At 38.7% G+C, this 20,553-nt stretch overlaps 5 protein-coding genes and 1 non-coding gene across 6 annotated transcripts; 4 read left to right on the top strand and 2 right to left on the bottom strand.

Moving 5' to 3' along the window:
- On the top strand, positions 1,725-5,467 carry LOC18783812 (monodehydroascorbate reductase 4, peroxisomal). The gene is made up of 7 exons (XM_007215241.2): positions 1,725-2,118; positions 2,937-2,988; positions 3,111-3,191; positions 3,529-3,647; positions 3,955-4,174; positions 4,307-4,425; positions 4,579-5,467. Exons 1-7 carry the CDS (start codon positions 1,999-2,001, stop codon positions 5,302-5,304), a joined length of 1,437 nt encoding a protein of 478 aa, XP_007215303.1. The 5' UTR covers positions 1,725-1,998; the 3' UTR covers positions 5,305-5,467.
- Positions 5,977-6,048, top strand: TRNAP-UGG. Its single transcript has one exon. It is a non-coding gene; the product is annotated as a tRNA-Pro (tRNA).
- On the top strand, positions 6,171-7,114 carry LOC18784301 (50S ribosomal protein L12, chloroplastic). Its single transcript, XM_007217112.2, has one exon. It carries the CDS (start codon positions 6,282-6,284, stop codon positions 6,846-6,848), a length of 567 nt encoding a protein of 188 aa, XP_007217174.1. The 5' UTR covers positions 6,171-6,281; the 3' UTR covers positions 6,849-7,114.
- Positions 7,969-11,847, top strand: LOC18781785 (serine/threonine-protein kinase ATM). The gene is made up of 2 exons (XM_020559714.1): positions 7,969-8,406; positions 8,621-11,847. Exon 2 carries the CDS (start codon positions 8,673-8,675, stop codon positions 11,577-11,579), a length of 2,907 nt encoding a protein of 968 aa, XP_020415303.1. The 5' UTR covers positions 7,969-8,406; positions 8,621-8,672; the 3' UTR covers positions 11,580-11,847.
- LOC18783040 (universal stress protein A-like protein) lies at positions 12,193-14,494 on the bottom strand. The gene is made up of 4 exons (XM_007215003.2): positions 14,103-14,494; positions 13,071-13,192; positions 12,850-12,968; positions 12,193-12,588 (listed from the first exon to the last, which is right to left on the bottom strand). The coding sequence occupies exons 1-4, from the start codon at positions 14,278-14,280 to the stop codon at positions 12,480-12,482; spliced, it is 528 nt and encodes a 175-aa protein (XP_007215065.1). The 5' UTR covers positions 14,281-14,494; the 3' UTR covers positions 12,193-12,479.
- Positions 15,344-20,516, bottom strand: LOC18782258. Its single transcript, XM_020560543.1, has 2 exons — positions 20,192-20,516; positions 15,344-16,961 (listed from the first exon to the last, which is right to left on the bottom strand). The coding sequence occupies exon 2, from the start codon at positions 16,945-16,947 to the stop codon at positions 16,405-16,407; it is 543 nt and encodes a 180-aa protein (XP_020416132.1). The 5' UTR covers positions 16,948-16,961; positions 20,192-20,516; the 3' UTR covers positions 15,344-16,404.

The following is a 20,553-nucleotide window of genomic DNA, read 5'->3' as shown; positions in this document are numbered from 1 at the left end:
ATGTGAACATATTGACAGCAAAAATATCCCCAGGCCCATTGAATTAAGCAAGGCTACTGGTTTTATCTCACTAATGGGCCTTCTCTAATCTAATTAAACTATTCAAATTAGGGCTAGTTTCATTTGTTTCCGCATTTCGAATTTCGATCGACCTGTAAAGTAGATTTGGATATTAGTAAGCCGTAAAACTTTTTTATTTTCGTTTCATTGCTTCATTCTTTCTATTTCTCTCCTCGTGTCACTTTTCAAAACATGAGAAAGAGAAAGAAACGAACAATGAAACAAAGTATGGGAAATATTATTTCTCCTAATATAGGGTTCAATATTTGTGATTAATTTGTGGGATGGTAATGGTGCCGACAAGGAACATACAAATGGCATGCAAAGTTATTATGTGATTCCAAGATGACTAGTCTTGGACATATATATGTGATGTGAGGACGCATAGCAAATCGTAGTTAATTGGATGAAAGTGAAAGTACTTGGAAAGTCGACATATCAATACACAATGAATTATGCAACCGGGATGTTTTTCCTATCAAGGTTTTCTTTCGTCTTCTACAATTTATGGTGAGCATGTGCAACAATCAATGTCTCTAATTCTTTTCTTATAAGCGTGTGCAAGGAAACATTGGATTTACCGATAATTTTGAAATTGTTATATTGTCAAATTATCGACCAAAATCATGAATATTCAGCAAGAAACTATTATATTTTTGATGAAAGTTGTTAGATTATTAAATTAACTCTTCAATACATTATGTTAATTCACAGTCTAACAACATTATATGTGAAGAACACGTAAAGAAAAGACCATTCGATACCAACTATTACTAGAGAGTAAAATAAAACTGATCTCCATGCTTGGATCTAACGGCCCATTAAATATAACAGAGGTGGGCTCTGGCTTGCCCATGCATGATCCCAAGTCTGGGTTTGGAATTGAGAACAAGGACATGATATAAGGCCCAACACTTAAATATGACAAGTTCTTAGTAGGTTTCAATGTAGTTGGATTGGCCCATGATTGACCTTAAAATTTTGGTCAAACACACTTTTGACCTTATATGAGTTATCCGCCTAAAAAAAATAGTGGTTACATGGTCAATAATCATGAATTTTTTAAATTTTTGTTTGAATATAAGTGATAATCTAAATTATGAAAGAATAAAGATTTCTCACGAACACTATAACTGATTCAAATATGATACATGATTTATAAATCAAGGCCCTTTTTCACTATAATAGAGCTCATTAAATTTAAACGATAATCTAAACTACCAGAATACACTATTTATCTATGATTTAAACACACAAATTAATGAGCCAAAAATTTTACTTTTTCAAAGAAATATAAGACGACGATATTATATCCATTGTACCTCTCAAAATGCAAGAACCAAAAAAAATATATTGGGATTAGATAGGATAAGTTCAAGAAATAAAACGTGTGGCAGAGACAGAACGCAAGGCTCATCCATGATTCAGTTACACGAGGTGTTATGGAACCACTTGCCCCAATCCTCCTCCTGAGTCCTGACATGGCTTGATCTTCCTTCATTCCTTCCTTCCATGCTCGTCGTCACAATTCCCAGTAACAACAATTATTATGTTATCCATCACAACATGGCGTGATAAGCTCATAACACGTGACAGTACATGACTCGCTGGGCCGACCCAAAAGAACAAAAGAATGGTCCCACCCACTATCACAGAGAGGGTCCCATCCCGCAAATGAACCTCATCAGCGGTATATGGCATACAATCCAATCCAGAAAAGAAACAAGAGCTAAGGGTATTATGGTAAAACCGTGCATCTCATGATCTGTCTGTCTGACATCACACTCACGACTCACATACATTTGGATTGAAGATTAATGGAAGTGTTGTTCATCTTTCTTGGGAGAGCCTTCTTCAAAGTAAGCTCTCCCTAGAATCAATCTCTTCAAATTACACACACCACCCAAAGGAAGAGGAGAGAGAGAGAGAGAGAGAGAGATGGGAAGGGCATTTCTGTATGTGATTCTCGGAGGAGGGGTGGCTGCTGGCTATGCAGCTCTTGAATTCACAAAGAGAGGCATCTCTCATGGTGAACTCTGCATAATTTCTGAAGAACCAGTGAGTATTTTCTCCCTTTCTTCTCAATTTGTTTTTTATCATTCATGGTATTCATGTCTTTGATGGGTATATATATGCTCTTCACAATTGGGTTATTGCTCTTTCGAACATTTAATTCTGTATTCGAAGGAAAAAAAAACAGAAACAGAAACATTAATTCTTATATTTTTCACATTCCATTCAATGAGATATCAATTAAGTTGATGGAAGAGAAGCCAAGGGCTTAGAATTGTATTGGAGAATTGTTGATATTCTAAAGAACAGTATTGGCGCTTGTATTAATCTGTGTTCCAAATATTATTTTTATAGGCGCTATCAGCTTTTTGGATTTACAATGTGGACCTTCCCCCCTATGAACACACTTACATACATGATATATGCTTATATAGTTCTAAACCATTGCATATTCTTTGGGTAGTTGTTCAAACCAGAGTGAAATTTTTCACTTAAGTTAAAAGTGGCTTAAGGGAAGAGGGGAGATGATATGCATGTTAGGAAGATTTTGTCCAAAACACCTCTTTCTAATATCAAAAAATCCAGTGAGGTGTTTCCTTTAAACTTTAGATATATTTGACTGATGAACTGGATCTGCAACAATAATTAAACATTGAACCGCCTTATTAAGTGACATGCTCTTGAACTGGTCCTTTCCGTTGCCCCTTGCTAAATGAAATTTGTGTTATATATATCAAACCTTGTATTTTGAGAAGAATTCATATCAAGTAGATAACCTGTTCCCTGCGTCTCTGTTTTACATGTAATGTTCTTTATTTTTTTTTCTTTCTTGGATGAATTTGGATGAATTTTTTTTCTTTCAGGTGCCGCCTTATGAGAGACCTGCTTTAAGCAAAGGCTTTCTACTCCCTGAAGGTACAGAGTCTCTTTCTCAGCAATAATAATATCTTCATTGTATATTGCTCTGAACTATTTTTCTTTCCCACATTTTTATTTATGCAGCTCTAAATTGAATGATCTTTTACTGTGATGTGCAGCGCCTGCACGCCTTCCATCATTTCACACTTGTGTTGGTGCTAATGAGGAAAGGTTAACGCCTAAATGGTATAAGGAGCATGGTAACTATCTATGACTTCTTTGCTTCCTTTTTATTTATTTTTATTTTATGTTAATGGGAATTGTAGGATGTGGTATTTAATCGAGAGAATATGCGTGATGCTTATGTGCTATGAAGTACAATGTTGTTTGTTCTTTCCATAATTAACTTTTGTGGTGTCTACGCATTTGGTTTGACACTTGGTTCTCTATATATAAAATCAAAATACACAACCTGATATATGAATAATAAAGTTGAATAACATATCCTTCACTTTCCTTGTGTATAATCATTTTTGTTCTTGTTCCTCTCTCTCTCTCTCTCTCTCTCATTGGGGAATTTGGGCCTTTTATTTATAGGGATCGAATTAGTGCTTGGAAGTCGAGTTAAGTCTGTTGATGTGAGACGCAAGACACTGTTGACAGGATCTGGAGAGACCATAAGTTACAAAGTTCTCATCATTGCAACAGGTGCTCGGGTATTGAAACTGATCTCATAATTTTCTTCTACCTTTTCTTGCTGCATATGTTCTGTTAAAGCTAAAAGTAGTAGAATGTGAAATGCAATTAGAATGTCAAATACTGATTAAAAATGAGGATATTGTATTAGACCTTTAATGCTAATAAACTTTTCTACATCTTTGTTAATGTGGTTGCATTTGACATTATTTTCAGAAAATGCAATCTTATCATTCTAAGGGTTATTTCCCAAGGATAGCATTTTATGAAAAATTTGCTTTCTTGCCTTAATGGATTGATGTGTGTGTGCGCATGTGTTGAAAGTAGGCACTGAAGCTAGAAGAATTTGGAGTGAAAGGATCAGATTCTGAAAATGTGTGCTATTTACGAGATTTGGCTGATGCAAATAGACTTGTCAACTTGATGGAATCTTCCTCTGGTGGGAATGCTGTTGTCATTGGTGGTGGCTACATTGGAATGGAGTGTGCTGCATCATTGGTGATCAATAGGATGAGTGTAACAATGGTTTTCCCAGAAGAACATTGCAGTATGTACTTTTATTCCGATACTGTTTCTTCTTTGTTCATCGAGCTTTCTCAAATGCACCTTCTCTATTTGGGGTGAAGGAGTAGTTGTAAGCAAATATATGAACTTTTTTCTTTTAATTTTAATTTTGCAGTGGCCCGATTGTTCACACCCAAGATCGCAAGTTTTTATGAAGAATTTTACAAGTCCAAAGGAGTAAAGTTCGTTAAAGGAACCATTTTGTCCTCGTTTGATATTGACTCGAATGGGAAGGTAAATGCTAAAATGCTTCTAATTTGAGTTATTATTGACTTCAAATGTCCTCACTTGAGTAATTATTATACTCACATGTGTGTTGGGTAAATTTTCTTTGAATCCAATCTTCTAATTGATTTGCTAAATTTTTACTGGTAAACTCTTGCACAGGTCACAGCTGTTAATCTTAGAGATGGAAGTAGTCTTCCTGCAGACACGGTTGTGGTGGGAATAGGAATCCGTCCCAACACAAGCCTATTTGAAGGTCAACTTACACTGGAGAAAGGTGGGATCAAAGTGAATGGGAAGATGCAGTCGAGCAATAGCTCAGTCTATGCAGTGGGAGATGTTGCCACATTCCCTGTTAAAGTATTTGGCGAGTCCCGAAGGCTTGAACACGTCGACTCAGCCAGAAAATCTGCAAGACATGCTGTTGGTGCAATAATGGAACAAAACCAAGCGGGCGAATTCGACTATCTACCATTCTTTTACTCCAGAGTCTTCACCCTGTCATGGCAGTTTTATGGGGACAATGCAGGAGATGTGGTCCATTTTGGAGATTTCTCAGGAGGCACATTCGGAGCTTATTGGGTAAGAAACGGCCATCTTGTTGGTTCTTTCCTTGAAGGTGGTACCAAGGAAGAGTATGAAGCTATAGCCAAGGCCACGAGGCTGAAGCCAGCAGTTGAGGACTTGGCCGAGTTGGAAAGGCAAGGCTTGGGTTTTGCTGTGACTGTTAGTGAGAAACCGCCACCGTCACCGCCTCGTGATGTTATTGGTTCTGGCATAGTTCTGGAGAGACCAATATATGCATTGCATGCAACCGCTGGTGTTGTTCTGGCTGCATCAGTAGCTGCGTTTGCATTCTGGTACGGAAGGAAGCGCAGAAGGTGGTGAGCAGCTGTTTGTTTGGGATGATGTATAATGTATTATACCCCCATGTTGTGTGGCATTGATAGGTGTAGGAGATTTACATACTTCAAATATTTGGTCGTATTTATTGAAGCAAAACTGTAGTTGAAAATAATTAATTAATACAAAAATTATATACATCCTTATACGAAAAATTGTTTCCCTTCCTGGTCATCTATTTTGCTCAACCAAAAGAAGAACGGAAAAGACCAAAAAAGAGTTTGTCCATGTGTAACTCTTTCGTCTACTAGTCCTTGTCTGACCAATTGTTAGTGAATGGTGATACAAGCAAATACAAATTTTACATATACCAACTACCATTTGGTCTAGCGGTAATTATTTTCACTTGGTTCAAGAACAAAGACGGACCTACGAAGGGGCTCAAGTGGGCTAATTATTGAGTCCACCATTGTTCAAGAATGTTTGATTTACATGAATGCGATGCAATGCAATATATATCTATGATTGATACTAAATTTTTACTAACTCCATTGAACTAGTGTAAATATGTTGTGGACTTGGTATACCTTTGTAAAAATTAAAAATATCTTTGTAGCTACGCAGGTAGCTGTTCAAACGAAGAAGAAAAGGAAAATGATGAGTGGAAACCTGTTTTTCTTGTTACTTATTCGAAATTATAAAGAAAACACCCCAAGCGGGCATTTGGTCTAGTGGTATGATTCTCGCTTTGGGTGCGAGAGGTCCCGAGTTCGATTCTCGGAATGCCCCGAGCCTGCGACCTTTACTTTTTGTTTTTCCTTTTTATGCCCCCGTACAAACGACAACGTATTTAGTTTTTATCAAGGCACAAGGGTAAATCCGTCAACTAAAGAAAAAACACCAGCTACATACCCCCATGGACACTAGTTTCAGAATTCCCCCTTATCCTATCTTCTTCTACTCACTCTTCCTTCTTTCTATTTCTCCCTCTCAGACCCAAAACTCAAATCCACACCACAACAATGGCTGCCTCTCTCTCTACACTCACATTGGGCACCCCATCTTATCTCAACACACCCGCGACTTCCTCTTTTCCTCCGAACACCCCCAAAACCACCCTCCAATTCCCCTTCAACCCCCAAAACCCTAGCCTCACCCACCGTGCCACGCACCTCCGTCCCCTCGCCGCCGTCGAAGCCCCCGAGAAGATTGAGAAGCTCGGCGCCGATATCTCCAGCCTCACCCTCGAGGAGGCTCGCATCCTCGTCGACTTCCTCCAAGACAAGCTTGGCGTCTCCGCCGCAGCTCTGGCTCCAGCCGCCGCGGTGGCCGCGGCGCCAGGAGCCGCCGAGGGACCTGCCGTTGTGGAGGAGAAGACGGAGTTCGACGTGGTCATCGAAGAGGTGCCGAGCAACGCAAGAATTGCGGTGATTAAGGCGGTTAGGGCGTTGACGAGCTTGGCGCTGAAGGAGGCCAAGGAGCTGATTGAGGGCTTGCCTAAGAAATTCAGAGAAGGGATTTCCAAGGACGAAGCCGATGAGGCGAAGAAGCAGCTGGAAGAGGCTGGGGCTAAGGTTGCCATTGTGTAATTTGTCTAATCGGTTTGGGGTTTTTTTTTCTTCAGTAAATGAGCTTCTGCTTTTTGTGTACTATTTGCACTTGTAGGTGTTAGTGATATGGGATTGTTCTCTTTCTTGCTTCTTCTTCAAGTTCAATTTCAATGCAATTGGAATTGTAATTTTAAGGTGAAGAATTTGATTAATATGCTCTTTTAGTATGGTTTATTATGCTGTCTAGTTTTGCTTGGTGGTAGAATTGAATTGAATGTGTATGCAGTATGTTTGTTACATCTGTATGTAATATGGATTATGGTTGTGCTCAAGAAGGAAGGTAACCATTTCTTGTGTACAAAAACGTTAATGTAGCTTTTGCTCGGAATAAGGCCAGCTAATCACGACAGTGAGTCGGTCCCTTACACTTAAGTTTGAATCCTCTCATTATATTAATTCCCGTTTTGTGGAATTTGGTGGTCCACGTTATTAATAATCCCTTTCATTCTTTCATTTTCAATTTGCATTTGGAATTGGAAACTAACCAAGGTCAGGGTGGGGAAATGGGAAAAAGAAAACAGCTAGCTAGCTTAGGCTTAGATACATTGACAGGACATGACGTGTTTAATTGATGGCTTGTAATTATTCCAACTTCGATCATCCCATGGATTGGCTGGAAAAACTTGTGCGTGGATATTAAAGCCAATCAACAAACAACCTAAGAAATAATTATGCAAAAGCTTCTGCTATGCATAAAAAGCAAAAACTAGAATAGAGAAGCTCTCTTGCAGGAAGATAACATTTTTTACTATTTTCGGTCAATAACATAATGACACGGAGAATAATTTTTTCCCGTATTATTGTATTATTGGTCGGTACTATTCCTGTATAGATAAGTTTTTCTCTATTCGGGAGTAAGCATAAAAAGCAAGCAAACCGCATATGCATGAGATAAATAAAGAAGACGACGACGCCGTTTCGCAAACGCTCGCTGCGATCGCCCAATCAGCGTGGCCTTTATTATGGGCTCTGTTGAAGGAAGGCTAGAAGGGACACGTGGTGAATCATCCTAACGTAGTACAACTCTTGAGCCGTTTGATGTCCCCAATGCCGCCACATCGAAACTGCAACACATGCATACTCGTGGAGAAACAAACCCTTTGAATCGCTACAGAAACAAACCATACATGGCCCTAAATCCCCGCGAGTATGCTTCCTTAATGTACTCTGGTGGGTACGTATATTTCAAACCCAAATGTCAGCTTGCCGGGTACAAAACGTGGAGATGGCCGCTCTGCTAGAAAAGGACAACAAAAACAAAATAGCCGCTTCTTCTCGCTCTCTTCTCTGCTACTCAGCTGTCAGCTCCCCACCACCGCCTCATATACCAATTTCTCGCCACTTTACCACGATATTTTCCCTTTCACAAATTTCAGTTCTCTCTCTCCTCTATTTTCTCTCTCTCACGCACACGGCGTTTTCAAAATTTGATTTTTAGTTATCTCTCTGTGTGGAATTTGATTCCATTCCTTTCCGTATTTTTTTTAATCTTTCTCTGAGAATCGCTTCCTGAGCTTCAAGCTTTTGGTTTCTTCAGGTATATATATATATATTTTATTTTCATTTCCTTTTTTACTATTTATACGACTATTTTATTCCATGTATGCATTATTCTCGTCTGTTAGTGCACATTTAGTATTATATTAGTCCCATTTTCGAGCTCTTTCTTGACGAAACCAAAACCCTAGAATGTGCTGATTTACTACTTGCTTTTGTTTTTGCTTCTGGGGTTTGTATGCAATTCGTTTCAGCTGTAAAATCAAAGTCTGGGCTTGATTTTCTCGAGAGAAGATTATCCTCGAAATGGGAGCGGCCCCAACACGATCTACAGCCGTAGAGGGGGGTTCAGCTTCTGCTCTTGAACCACCTAAAGGTTCAGATGCAGAGGAGAACACGATCGTCGAAGCTATCAACGGCTCGGGCGGAACCCAGCCCGGTCCAGGGGGGTCCGGTCGAGAGAGCTCTGTTGGTGATGTGGGTAGCAGTAGGGTCGGTGAAGTGGTCAAGACTCAGGTGGTTGAGCCCAAAAGTTCGACTGAGAGAAGTTTTGGGGACCTGAATGTTGGTCTCTCGGATACTGAGGAGGGTGGGCTTGTAGAGTCGAGTTTGCTGAAACTGAGAGGGGATGAGGGTAGTGTTGAAAAGTTGGAGTCTTTTTCGAGTAAGGAGAAAAAGGCGGTGACGGATGCTACTATGGCTATGGCTAGTGTGAACGGAGGGGTTGAAGAAAATGGGAGTTCTTTGGATGAATTTGAAGAATACCAAGATGGGAAACATGAGATCATTGAGGGTAAGACTGGTGTGAATGGAGGAAGGGCTGACGAGAATGATAGTTTTTTGGATGAGATTGAGGAAGACCCAGATGGGAAACCTGAGATCACTGAGGACATGGGTGACGAGGGACATGAGTTTTCTGTGGGAGATTTTGTGTGGGGTAAGATTAAGAGCCATCCATGGTGGCCTGCCCAGATTTGTGATCCTTCTGATGCGTCAGAGTATGCAGTGAAATTGAAATATAAGGACAGACTCCTTGTTGCTTATTTTGGGGACGGCACATTTGCTTGGTGCCATCCGTCGCAATTAAAACCCTTTGAGGAAAATTTTCAGGAGATGTCGAAGCAGAGTAGTTCCAAGGCTTTTGTTAATGCCGTGCAGCAGGCTGTGGATGAGATTGGAAGACTTGTGAAGTTGAAGATGAGTTGTGGCTGCGTAAAGAAAGAGTTTTTGAGTGATATTAGTCAACCCTTGGCATTGAATGCTGGAATTAAAGAAGGAGTTGTTGTGCCTGAAGGTAAAGTTGGGAAGTTTTTGGGTCATTTATCTGAATCAGCAAACCTTCTTGCTGAGTTGAAGCATGCTTCCCAAGTTACATCCGTGAGTAGTGTGCTTGAGCTCACTGTGTTAAAGAGTTGTCTGTCTGCATTTTATTTTTCAAAAGGGGGGTATCAATTGCCTGTATTCTATGAAGCCCAGCCAATTCCTGGTCTTGAGGATGATGAGAAGGCAGTGGAAGTGCCTGTCCAAGGGCCATTTGAAGACTGGCTTTCTTCTCCCGGAGGTGCAAAGACTGGCCAAACTGATCAAACATTTTCGCGAAGTTCACCTAAAATTTTGGAGGATAGGCAATATCAAAGAAGGAAGCAGAAAAGCATTGCTGATCTTATGGGAGGGGACGATGATATTCAGGCGAAAACTAAGGATGGCGGGATTATGGCTAATGAGGGAGCTGTATCAGAGAAACCAGAGCAGAAGAAGCGGAAAGGCAGTGAGAGTCATGATGAGAGTAATTTGTCTTCTGATGTAGTAAAGAGAAAGCTCAGACTCTCAAAGTCACCAACAAGCACTCTTACCAAAAAAATTCTGAGTGTTGAAAATGATTGTAGTGGCAGCAAGGAAGAAGGTAACAAGGGTCGGTTATCAAGGAGACGGAAGAAGGATGAGAGTTTTGGCATGGATAGTGATGATGGTAAGATGAAAGAAGAAACTGGTGACAGCCCTCTTTCAAGAGATGGGGAACTGCGCAGTGGTGGTTTACAAAGTGATATGAAAGACCAAATTGACAACCGCCCCTTGTCGAGGGAAAGGAAAAAGAGCAAGTACTTGTCGCCTCCTTTCACAAATCTTAACATGGTGAAAAGGATGCGAGACATAGAAATAGAATCTGAAGTTTCTAATGAAAATCAGTTAGGGGAGCGGGCTACTTCTAACCTTATTGGGTCCCCTCATATGTTGAATTGCTGCACGGAGAAATTAAAGAAGAAACACACTACAGAACTCAGTCCTAAAGCACCAGCAGAAGATGAGGAGAAGAGCATTGATCCACTGAAAGCTAATGCATCAGCTAGTCTAGTGATATCTGAACTCCGCTCTGCAGCTCTTAATCCATCATATCCAATCAAAAGGAAATCCTTTGAGATTTTTAGGGACTTTATGGCCATATTCAGAGACTCAATTTATCGCAATGGCTCCAACTACGAACTTTACAAGAACCGCCAACCTCATAGGAAGAGAAAGAATTTAATATCTGAGCCTGGGTCACTGGGGAAAGACCAAAGTCAAACCGCAGAAAATCTACGTGACAGTGAATCTGGGCACAAGAAAATCAAGAAGAGCTCTGATAAGCCTATAGGAAAGCATGCTACTGGAACACCGGATTTGAAGACAAGGCGGAAGAAGAGGGATGAGAAAGCTTCACCTGCATCCCTTTTTGTGACATTTGGCCCTGGTTCCTCTCTGCCCACGAAAGCTGATCTTATCAAGATATATAGTAAATTTGGAGAGCTGAATGAAATGGAAACTGAGATGTTCTACAACAATTTCTGCGCTCGGGTTTCCTTCTTAAGGATCTCTGATGCGGAAGAAGCCTTCAACCATTCGCAAAATGACAGTCCCTTTGGCGCTTCCAATGTCAACTTCCGGCTCCACAATCTCTCGACTGCTTCAAAGGTTCGTGAACTGAGTGAAATATCCAATTCTCCTCCAGCTAAGTCCAGGGGCAAGACCAGAAGTCAGCCAGTAGGAACAAACTCACAGCCCCCTGTTGATGGTGAGGCGTCACAACTCGACTTCATTCGGCATAAACTTGAGAAGTTGACCTCGATGCTGGACAATTCGGATGGGAAAGTGTCAGCTGTAACGAAATCCAAGTTGGAGAGTGAGATAAAAGAGTTATTGGAGACGGTAAGCACAATGGTTGAATCTTCATCTTAGATCGGTTCACTGTTTGTATAATGGACCTTTTTGTTTCTACACACAATCCCCAGTATGTCATATAAGCTAGTGATCCAAATGTAGGTTTAGGGATAATATTTCTACTTTCTTTTTGGATGCTTGTGGATGAAGTTATGTAGTAGTTTATCTAGCCTGTGTAACTAGTTTCTTCAACTTATCAATATAGAGATCAGCAGGAGCTTTTGGTGAGAAGCAACTCTCAGTGTTGATTTCAGCCACCAGTTTCAGTTGGATGTAAATTTCACTTCTTTTTGTTTCAACTCCCACACCAAACAATACACGACCTTTTGGTGTGAAGCAGCTTCTCTCTCGCTATTCAATTCTCCTCGGACGGTTCACAATTCTTTAAAACGTTTGGAAATTATTTGCTTTAGGACCATCAGTCGGTCTGTCTTAAATACTAGTTATCAGAAAAATGCCTGTAGCCAAACTTTCAAAAGTGGGCCATAAAGTGCCTTCGACAAATGAATGCCTTTATACTCATGCCAATCATGATTCAAAAAAGTTGGGCAACGAGCTCGCCTGTGACTTGGGTTGGTTTTTCCCACAACGCAGAACATTAGATCTCCAATTCAAAAAAGCAACGAGCATGGCAAAGACATAATCATATTAAAGCCAATATTATATAATAAACAAGAAAGCTCCCAATATTATATGATAAACAAGAAAGCTCCTAAAAGGAACTCCCAAACTAATTGCAATACAACACAAAATATCCAAGTTCCTTCGTACATTTCGCCGTAATTCTTCGTCTGCACATAATTGCAAACAGAAGCAATACATCTAATTTGTTCCCAGTTGGTGTTTAGGTACAAGGGTCTGATGTAGAAAGTGTCTGGACAGAATTAAAGAATTCAAGCATACACATTCCAGGAAAATTCAGTCATCAACAGGATCCTGAGGTGTTTCCTCTGCGCTGCGCTTGATTGTGATCACAGGGCACTCAGCATGCTTCACGCAAAATTCACTCACTGTCCCAACAAAAACCCTGCAGAGCAAATAAAACAGGGAAACTTTCTTAGTTGAGTGGATAGCCTTCAATAATATGATAGGCATATAAGCCAACTCTGCTTCAGGGCTATCAGAATATATATATATATATATATATATATATATATATATATATGAAAATTGCAAAACATGTCAATTGCAAAAGATGTTAGAAAAGGATGTCTGCAATGTAATAATACTATTAACTGTGGTGGAGATCAGGCATGTGTCTATAAAAGGCAAGCACTTAAAAGGATACCTCTGGAAAGGACCAAGACCCCGGCAGCCCACAACCAGAAAGTCAGGCTGCACACGCTTCACCTCATGACAGATTACTTCCTTGGGATCCCCTTTTTTTATCCATGCTTCACAACCAACCTACAAGCATTCCAATATATAGATTTAAACTTCAGAATACTAAGTTGTATGTTTCAGATGCGATTATTGAATAATGCTGTCCCAAAAGACACACGTCAGTACCCCAATTGCATGACATCTTTCAACAAAAAACTCCAGCAGATGAAGCCCTTTGGCGCGGTCTCTATTCCTCAGATTTTTGAAATCCTCAGGTGATGCATAGACACTATCCATGTCATCAAAACCTATTATCGAAAGAGGGCACACATATTATTACAAGTATGGTTAGGAACAATGGTTCAAAGTTGAAACAAGCGGCAGGATCACATCATAATAATAAGGAAAAAGGATAAGAAAGTTTCTGAGTAATGGAAAATGAAGTGTTAAGCATGCTCAAACACAAGAATATACAAAAGCTCAACTAGATACAATATAAATGGACTATATGCATATTCATTCACATTTTTCATATAACAATGAACTCAAATCAATTCAGGGTCATAATTTCTCTAAGTTATGATCATGGTCAATGCTTGATGACCACAATAACAACAGTTATGATGATGATGATGATGATACTTGGGTCACATAACTCATTTTGGAATGACAAGAAACTACATGATTTAAAATGAAGTCGCCATAACAAGCCAACTTTGAGAAACAATCATATAACCAAAGGGAAATTGTACAAAAAGTGGTCAGATCTTGTAACCGATCAAACTCGATATTGAACTCAAATTACAAAAACTCACCACTTAAACGAACTAGCAAATTGACTATAAAATTGAAAGAAGTGGCAGAAAGCTTAAAAAGTTATCAAGCACCTTCATACTCAATGCTTCCCGTTCGGTACCAAAACTTACTAACGATTTCTTAATTACGATGAAGATTATATCACATCAATGATCATCACCGACTAATTTCAATTTACAAAACCAAACGACAGCAACTTACTGATCGCAAAGCCAATTTTTCACTCACACATAATCTGCGATTCTTTTAACATTTTCCATTAGAAAACTATAGGTTCGGTTCTGATTTCCCTATCCTTTCAATTTTTGCTTCTATTTCCTCCATTTTCTTTGCAATCAAGCATAGTACAAACATAAGTATTGAATGGGAACAAAAAAAGAAAAACAGAAGGAGAGAGAGGACCGTCTTCGTCAGGGACTTGGACATGAAGGAAGAGGAGCTTGAAGCCAGAGGTGTTGGAGCGGACGATCTTATGCAGAGTCCACTCGAAGGCCTTTCTGCTGCTTATGGAGGCGTGCGGGTACCCCTTGATCGTCGACTCGTTCACTGCCAGCATTATCCGAGTTGGCTCACCCCCCATCTTCTTCGCTCACTGAGTCACTCGCTCGCTCGCTTCCAACTCTATCTCTCTCTCTCACTCTCTGGTGACTATGTCGGTACGCAAGCTGAAACACTGGTTTATTGTTTCACCGTTCTGTATTTAATTTGCAAGCCATAAACCCGAGTGCGCGCACCACGCATCAGAGCGTACGATAGTGGATATTTACAAAAGAATGCTAATATGCGCGCTTCTGTTACTGCCAGTCTGCCATCCGGCAATATATAAACACAGGTGTCATTTGCCATGGTTCGCCAAAAAATTGGCGGGGCGCGAAGTGTCTTTTCAGTCTCTCAATGAGTCACCACCAGTCCGATCCTTCTAAGTTGCCAAATTGCCATCGAATTTATTTATTTATTTTTGGAAAAATTGCCTCCATTCTTTCTTTTTATTTTCCTCCAGAGGAAAAATGCCCTATCATTTCTATCGTTTTATTAGTTCTTAAATTTAGACTCAATTTACATTTGAGTTCCTCAATTTCCAAAATAGTTTTTATGGTCCTTTAATTTCACTTTCGTTAGAACAAATGGTTATGTCGAATTTTTTTAAAAGTTTGGGGGAGTAGAAATCGGGATAGAGGGGAGAGAGAGAGTTTAATTTTAATCAATTTTGATACCAAAAATACCATTTTGCTCCTGTATTTAATAGAAAAGTTAACAAAATTAACGGCAGAGCCATTTGTCATAACGAAACTGAAGTTAAAGGACCACGAGAACTATTTTGGAAATTGAGTAACTCAAATGCAAATCAGGTCTAAGTTTAGAGACTAATAAAATGATTAACCCTTTTATTTTTATTAGTCGTTCAATCAAGGTACTTTAAACGTGTATCACATCATCCAACAAAAAAAGCTCTTATTCTTCGTTTATTGACAAAGATGCAATTTTATAATTAAATTAAGAATGGGTTTTTAATTAGTCAATTAGAACTTAATTCAAAATGTAGATATAAGTTTAGTTAAATTGGCTAAGTGAATATGCTCCTCATTCTGCACCCAAATTCGAATCCGCTCCAGTAAATTAAATTAGATTAAATTAAAATATCATTTGTATAAAATAAAATAAAAAACTTAATTCAAAATATTTGCCTTGCATTGGGCATTTGGGCTTGGTTCAACTCCAAATTGGGCTCTCTTTTTTACAATGATCAACTTGGATTTATTTATTTTAATCGGACATGGGCTTGTTCATTGTCCGCAATAATCAGAGGGTAATTCGTGGAATGAAAATAAAATGATTAGAGGTGAAATAAGCCGACGTTGAGATTCTTGAGAATCCAAAAACTTAACAGAAAATGATTATATAAAAAAACGAAAAAAACAAAAAAATTCCTTCACATAAGATAAAATGTTTAAATGATTCAACCCCTCCAAAATTAGACAAATTGGTCTAGTCACTATTCGACAATAATATGAAATAACTCTTATGCCATTGTCGAACAGTAACTCGAGAGTTGTTCAATGTCATTGTCTGACAGTAACATAAGGGTTAATTCATCTCAATGTCGGACAGTAACTGAATTGATTTGTCCAAATGTTTAAGAACGGGACCATTTTATCTTGGTGCCTTCCTATTTGTCCTTATATAGTAAAACCCAAAACTTAATCCAAACCCAACTTCAAATTGATCGGATTCATAATTCCTCACGTATTAAGACTCAAACTCTTTCCAAAAAGTCGAAAACAACCAACAACAAAAAAAAAAAAAAAAAAAAAAAAAAAAAACAATAACAAAGAAGATTTACTTGCCAAGTTCCTATAGGCCTATTATCTTTTTCCTTCAAAAAGATAGGCAAGTGCGAGTTTTCTCTTGGCAGCAGGCAACCATATTTCCTCTATGAGTCTCTGCAATATAATCCCACCATTTAAAGACAAATGATAACGATACTTTAACAGCAAGAAAATGAAAATACAAATTGGAAATTTGGAACAGAGCTTTCTTTTTAAAATTCAAATATTTTGGAATTTCCAAATATAAAATTATCTCTACTCCATAAATGTTACATTAATATTATGAATATATGAAGGAAATTAGTGCAGAAAAAACCCTATATATCTCCCAAGTGTACAAAATAAAACCAACAAAGGTATACAATAAATTATCTTCCCTAATTGGCCTTACCCAGAGATTGCATACCACTGAAAGACACCCTACCAAAACCCAGATGACCAATCTGGTACAATTCTAACCAAACCCTCTCTGCCTCCAGCCTGGCACTCACACACTCCATTTGGTCTGATGAAATTTCTGGCATTCTTTCCTCTTCTTTTCTCTCCACCTCACACCGATGATGATGATCATCATCATCATCAATACTGCTGCATTTTCTCTTGCTTTTACGCTTTTGCCCTTTGGATTTCCCCAGTCCCAAACACTTCCTGCCCACCATCCAGGGCACTTTAACGAAGGCAAGAGTGAGAAGATTCAGCAAAGCGCATGGGCAGCAGCAGAGTGCCACGCAGTCGGCTATCAAAGCGCCGCTGCATGACTTGCAATACTTGCCAGAGCACTCTATCCGGTCCCCCGCGTCATCCACGGCGTACCGGCTCTCCCTTGGGGTTGTGGGTCTTGCCGCTGAGGATGTGTCGCCCTGATGATCGGATGACGTCCCGCGTTTACGTGACGACCGAGGTGGGTTAATCTCGTCCATTTGGATTATCTGACCTGCAAAACAAAGATGAGAAAACTTTCAACTCCGATGAATTTCTATGCGGGTGCTGGCTTTGGAAATCTTGATCCCAAGTTTATATTAGGGAGGGCTTTCCAACAGATACCACGTAAGGGAAGAAGATATAAGGAAGATATTGTTTCATGCATTTTTATCCTGGTAATTACACAAGGGTAAAAGCGTCCATGTCAATATTTTGAAGGGAAGAGAGATATAGAGATTCACGCGCAGCCAACTCGATTGAGCCCACTTCGATAGGCTATTGGAAATAATAAGAAGGGAAAAAAAAAATATGAAAACGCATGTCTTGACAGTATAAGTTATAATCAAGGATCTTTCTTCAAATAATAGTTGTATTTGGTTTTGTATTTTCGTTTTTAAAGTGTTACGTAAATTTAAGTTTAACTTGTATGATTGTAAAATCTCTTGAATATTTTCCATTTTATTCTCAAGATTTCTCCGATATGGCCGAGATTTAGGAAGAAGAAGCAAAGATGACACACCAAATCAACATATGTACTAAATCCCTAATTGAATCACATCTAAACCAAATAAGTCCTAACTAAGCTATCTATCTACTAACCCTACTATGTCCTTAGATTTGAGTACTGAGAATATCTACAGATCTAGTGTTCAAGAAAATAATATACAATTGAATCCAAAAAAATTTCACAATCTTACCTACATTTTGTTCATTAAAGGAAGGTTTAAATGGCTCGAATGTTTTCAAACTCTAATCTAATAGTTAGGGGCGCGTGGGTAAGCATTTTAGATAACTCTAGGGTGTCACCTAAATCCCTTGTTTTCTTGGAATTTTTGTGTACCAAACATCCACGTTGTGACAGAGATTACATATAAAACTTACCTACAAAGTAATGGACTGGTTTTGGCAGATAAAACCAAAAAGGGCTGGAATGCCAGATATACCCTATTACCATGGTTTTTCATGTCAAGTGACAGGCAATGCGAATGAGGCAGCTGTTCACTACTTCACTGGCGAGCCAGGGCAAGTTGGTAAAATGGAGCGGTGTTAACGATGAGAGAGACAGATAGAGAGAGGGAGAGAGATACTGCAGAGCAGTAACTCTGTTTTTCCTTTAATGAAAAAGGTGAGGTTGAAAATGGAAATGAGAGTGAGACGAGACACGGCAGGCAGAGGCCAAGTTTATGAATATGTTTCCCTCAATGTGTTTTCGTGAACCGAACGATCACTTCATGTCCCATGCCTAATTTAGCTCTGAAACAATTCCTGCTCTGCCCTATCATGCCCACATGCCCTTTAGTCTTGGTCCCATTGTCCTCTTAAGTGCGTGAAACACTTATATGAAACGGGAATAGTATTATTTTGTTATTCTTCATCGATCACAGTATGTCATGCGTGATAACTTTTTTACGTGGCAAACTGTGATTGATCAGGGATAACAAAATAGTGATATCCCCGTTTCATACAAGTTTTTTTTGCTAAGTGCTCCAAACTTAATTTCCTAGGTCCGTCAAAGTGTAACTATACCTATGAACCCATCAAGTTATCGAGTTTTATCTCAAAAATCTCGGTACAATTTAGAACGACGGTTAATTCAACTTAATCAACATTTTTATCAACAATTAAATTTTGAACAATATCCACCGATTAATCACAATTCGACATTCTCTAAATCTCATTATAAATCATCTGAGCCATATCTCACCTTTAAACAAGATCATCTCATGTGCAACTTGACCTCGAATCTAATTCCTATGAGGAGAGCTTCAACCTAGTTTGTATCTCTTAGGGGTCTATAAAGCTACCCCATTCCTACCGTTTATTTCATGACTTCATCTTCACCAATGAATTGAATTTCTCAAAGAATATAACTCTCATCTTTTCACACAATTATTCAATTTATTATTTCACTATCAATTGCATGTTAATCATAATCATAACCAGTGATGCATAAAAAAGCATGCAAATGGGCATTCTTTACTTTCCAAAATAGAGTTGTTAACTTAAGTACTTGGCTTTTTTTAAAAAAAAATTATACCTCTAGGCATATGCCGAAAGCCATGTGCAAAAGGAAAATGGAGGTCGGTCTCTTTATCCAAAAAAAGACAACTGATGAAAATTGAAATATTTGTCCGAATGGAATTTGATTGGAAATGATAGGTGGGATGGTATCAATTTCCCTACATGCCGAAAGGTATACTTGATTTTAATAATGCACTGTCAAAATCAAAGTGATGATAAAAAGAGACCCAAATTGAAGAAATAAAAAAAGAACTTCTAAACAGAGTCGGGGGAGAAATAAAAGAGCATGGAAGTTCACATGGGGGCATAAAATATGCACCCAACTCCTAAATGGCTCGTGATGTGATGAAAATAGCGTTAATTTTTTTTATTGAGAGGGGCAATAAGTGTAGCAATTATTCCAAATCACGATACTAATGAATACTTTACAAATAACGTTAATTTTGAGGTGAAGTATAAAGTAATGCAATATTTTTTAAAATAATGGCACAACTGGTGTCGAGTGTTTTGACTAATACTTTTTGAGAATATAAATTGCATCATATGTCTTGGAAGCAGAAAGAATCATTTCATCAAACAAACAATAATCAAGATTGGCAGAGAAGAGATTCTATTGTAATGCGAAAATCAAGAGATGGGATTTGTGGATTTGAGTTGTTGAATAAGAGAAAAAGAGGAAGGTATTAATTAATTAAACATGGAAAAGAGGAAAGTCATTGATTCAATTTTGGAAAAAACAAACTATCAAAATCCGGTTAGATTTAGAATTTGAAGGAAGAAGCATGTATTATTATTATTAATTTAGCTTTTTCTGAAAGTGAAAGTTGGAAGTTGAAAGTTGAAAGAAACAAGACTATCTTTCTTCTCATCTCCTCAAGGCTCGAAGCAGATGGGCTTACATTACAACAAAAAGGTTCGACATTAGTGGGACCGATCCACAGTGGAGGAATCAGCCAATCAGCAATTAGGTAATTAGAAAGAGTGAATCAGGCAATCTGACTAGGACTAGGAGCAGATAATGCGCAAAGGAAAAGACTGAAGAGAAAACAGAGTCTAACAGAGAGGTGAGCTAGAGCAAGAGCTGGCTTGCACATTTCAATTGCATGAAAATGACATTGGAATATATTGAAATGCACATTCTTAATTACTTGACACAGCATAAGCAACATTAATTCATGCAGCAGGTTGATTGATATGGAAAAGAAAATAATGACCACTGACCTGGACTGGAGAAGAAAGCAGATCAAAGCTTCTTCACTTTCACTGCAACTAAGTCCAGGAGATATGGAAGGAAGATTCTTGTCTTGATAGTGATGGTGATGGTGATGGATTAGAGCTCATCTCATGGGTTGGGTTGGGTTGGGTTGATTGACTTGATTGTGATATCAGAAAGAAAGCTCTGTGACTGTATATGTGTAGTAATGGAAGCACAACAAGCTTGACCGATCTGATCTCAAATGCCCAGATTATATATAACCTTTTCTTTGTCTAACATTTCTGCAACTGCAACCAGAATCACTCTCTCTCTCTCTCTCTCTCTCTCTCTCTCTCTCTCTCTCTCTGCTTTTATTAATCTATTGTTT

Source organism: Prunus persica, chromosome G3 (genome assembly GCF_000346465.2).
Source record: "Prunus persica cultivar Lovell chromosome G3, Prunus_persica_NCBIv2, whole genome shotgun sequence".
NCBI classification, from domain to species: domain Eukaryota; kingdom Viridiplantae; phylum Streptophyta; class Magnoliopsida; order Rosales; family Rosaceae; genus Prunus; species Prunus persica.
This window is presented reverse-complemented; position numbering and strand designations above follow the sequence as displayed.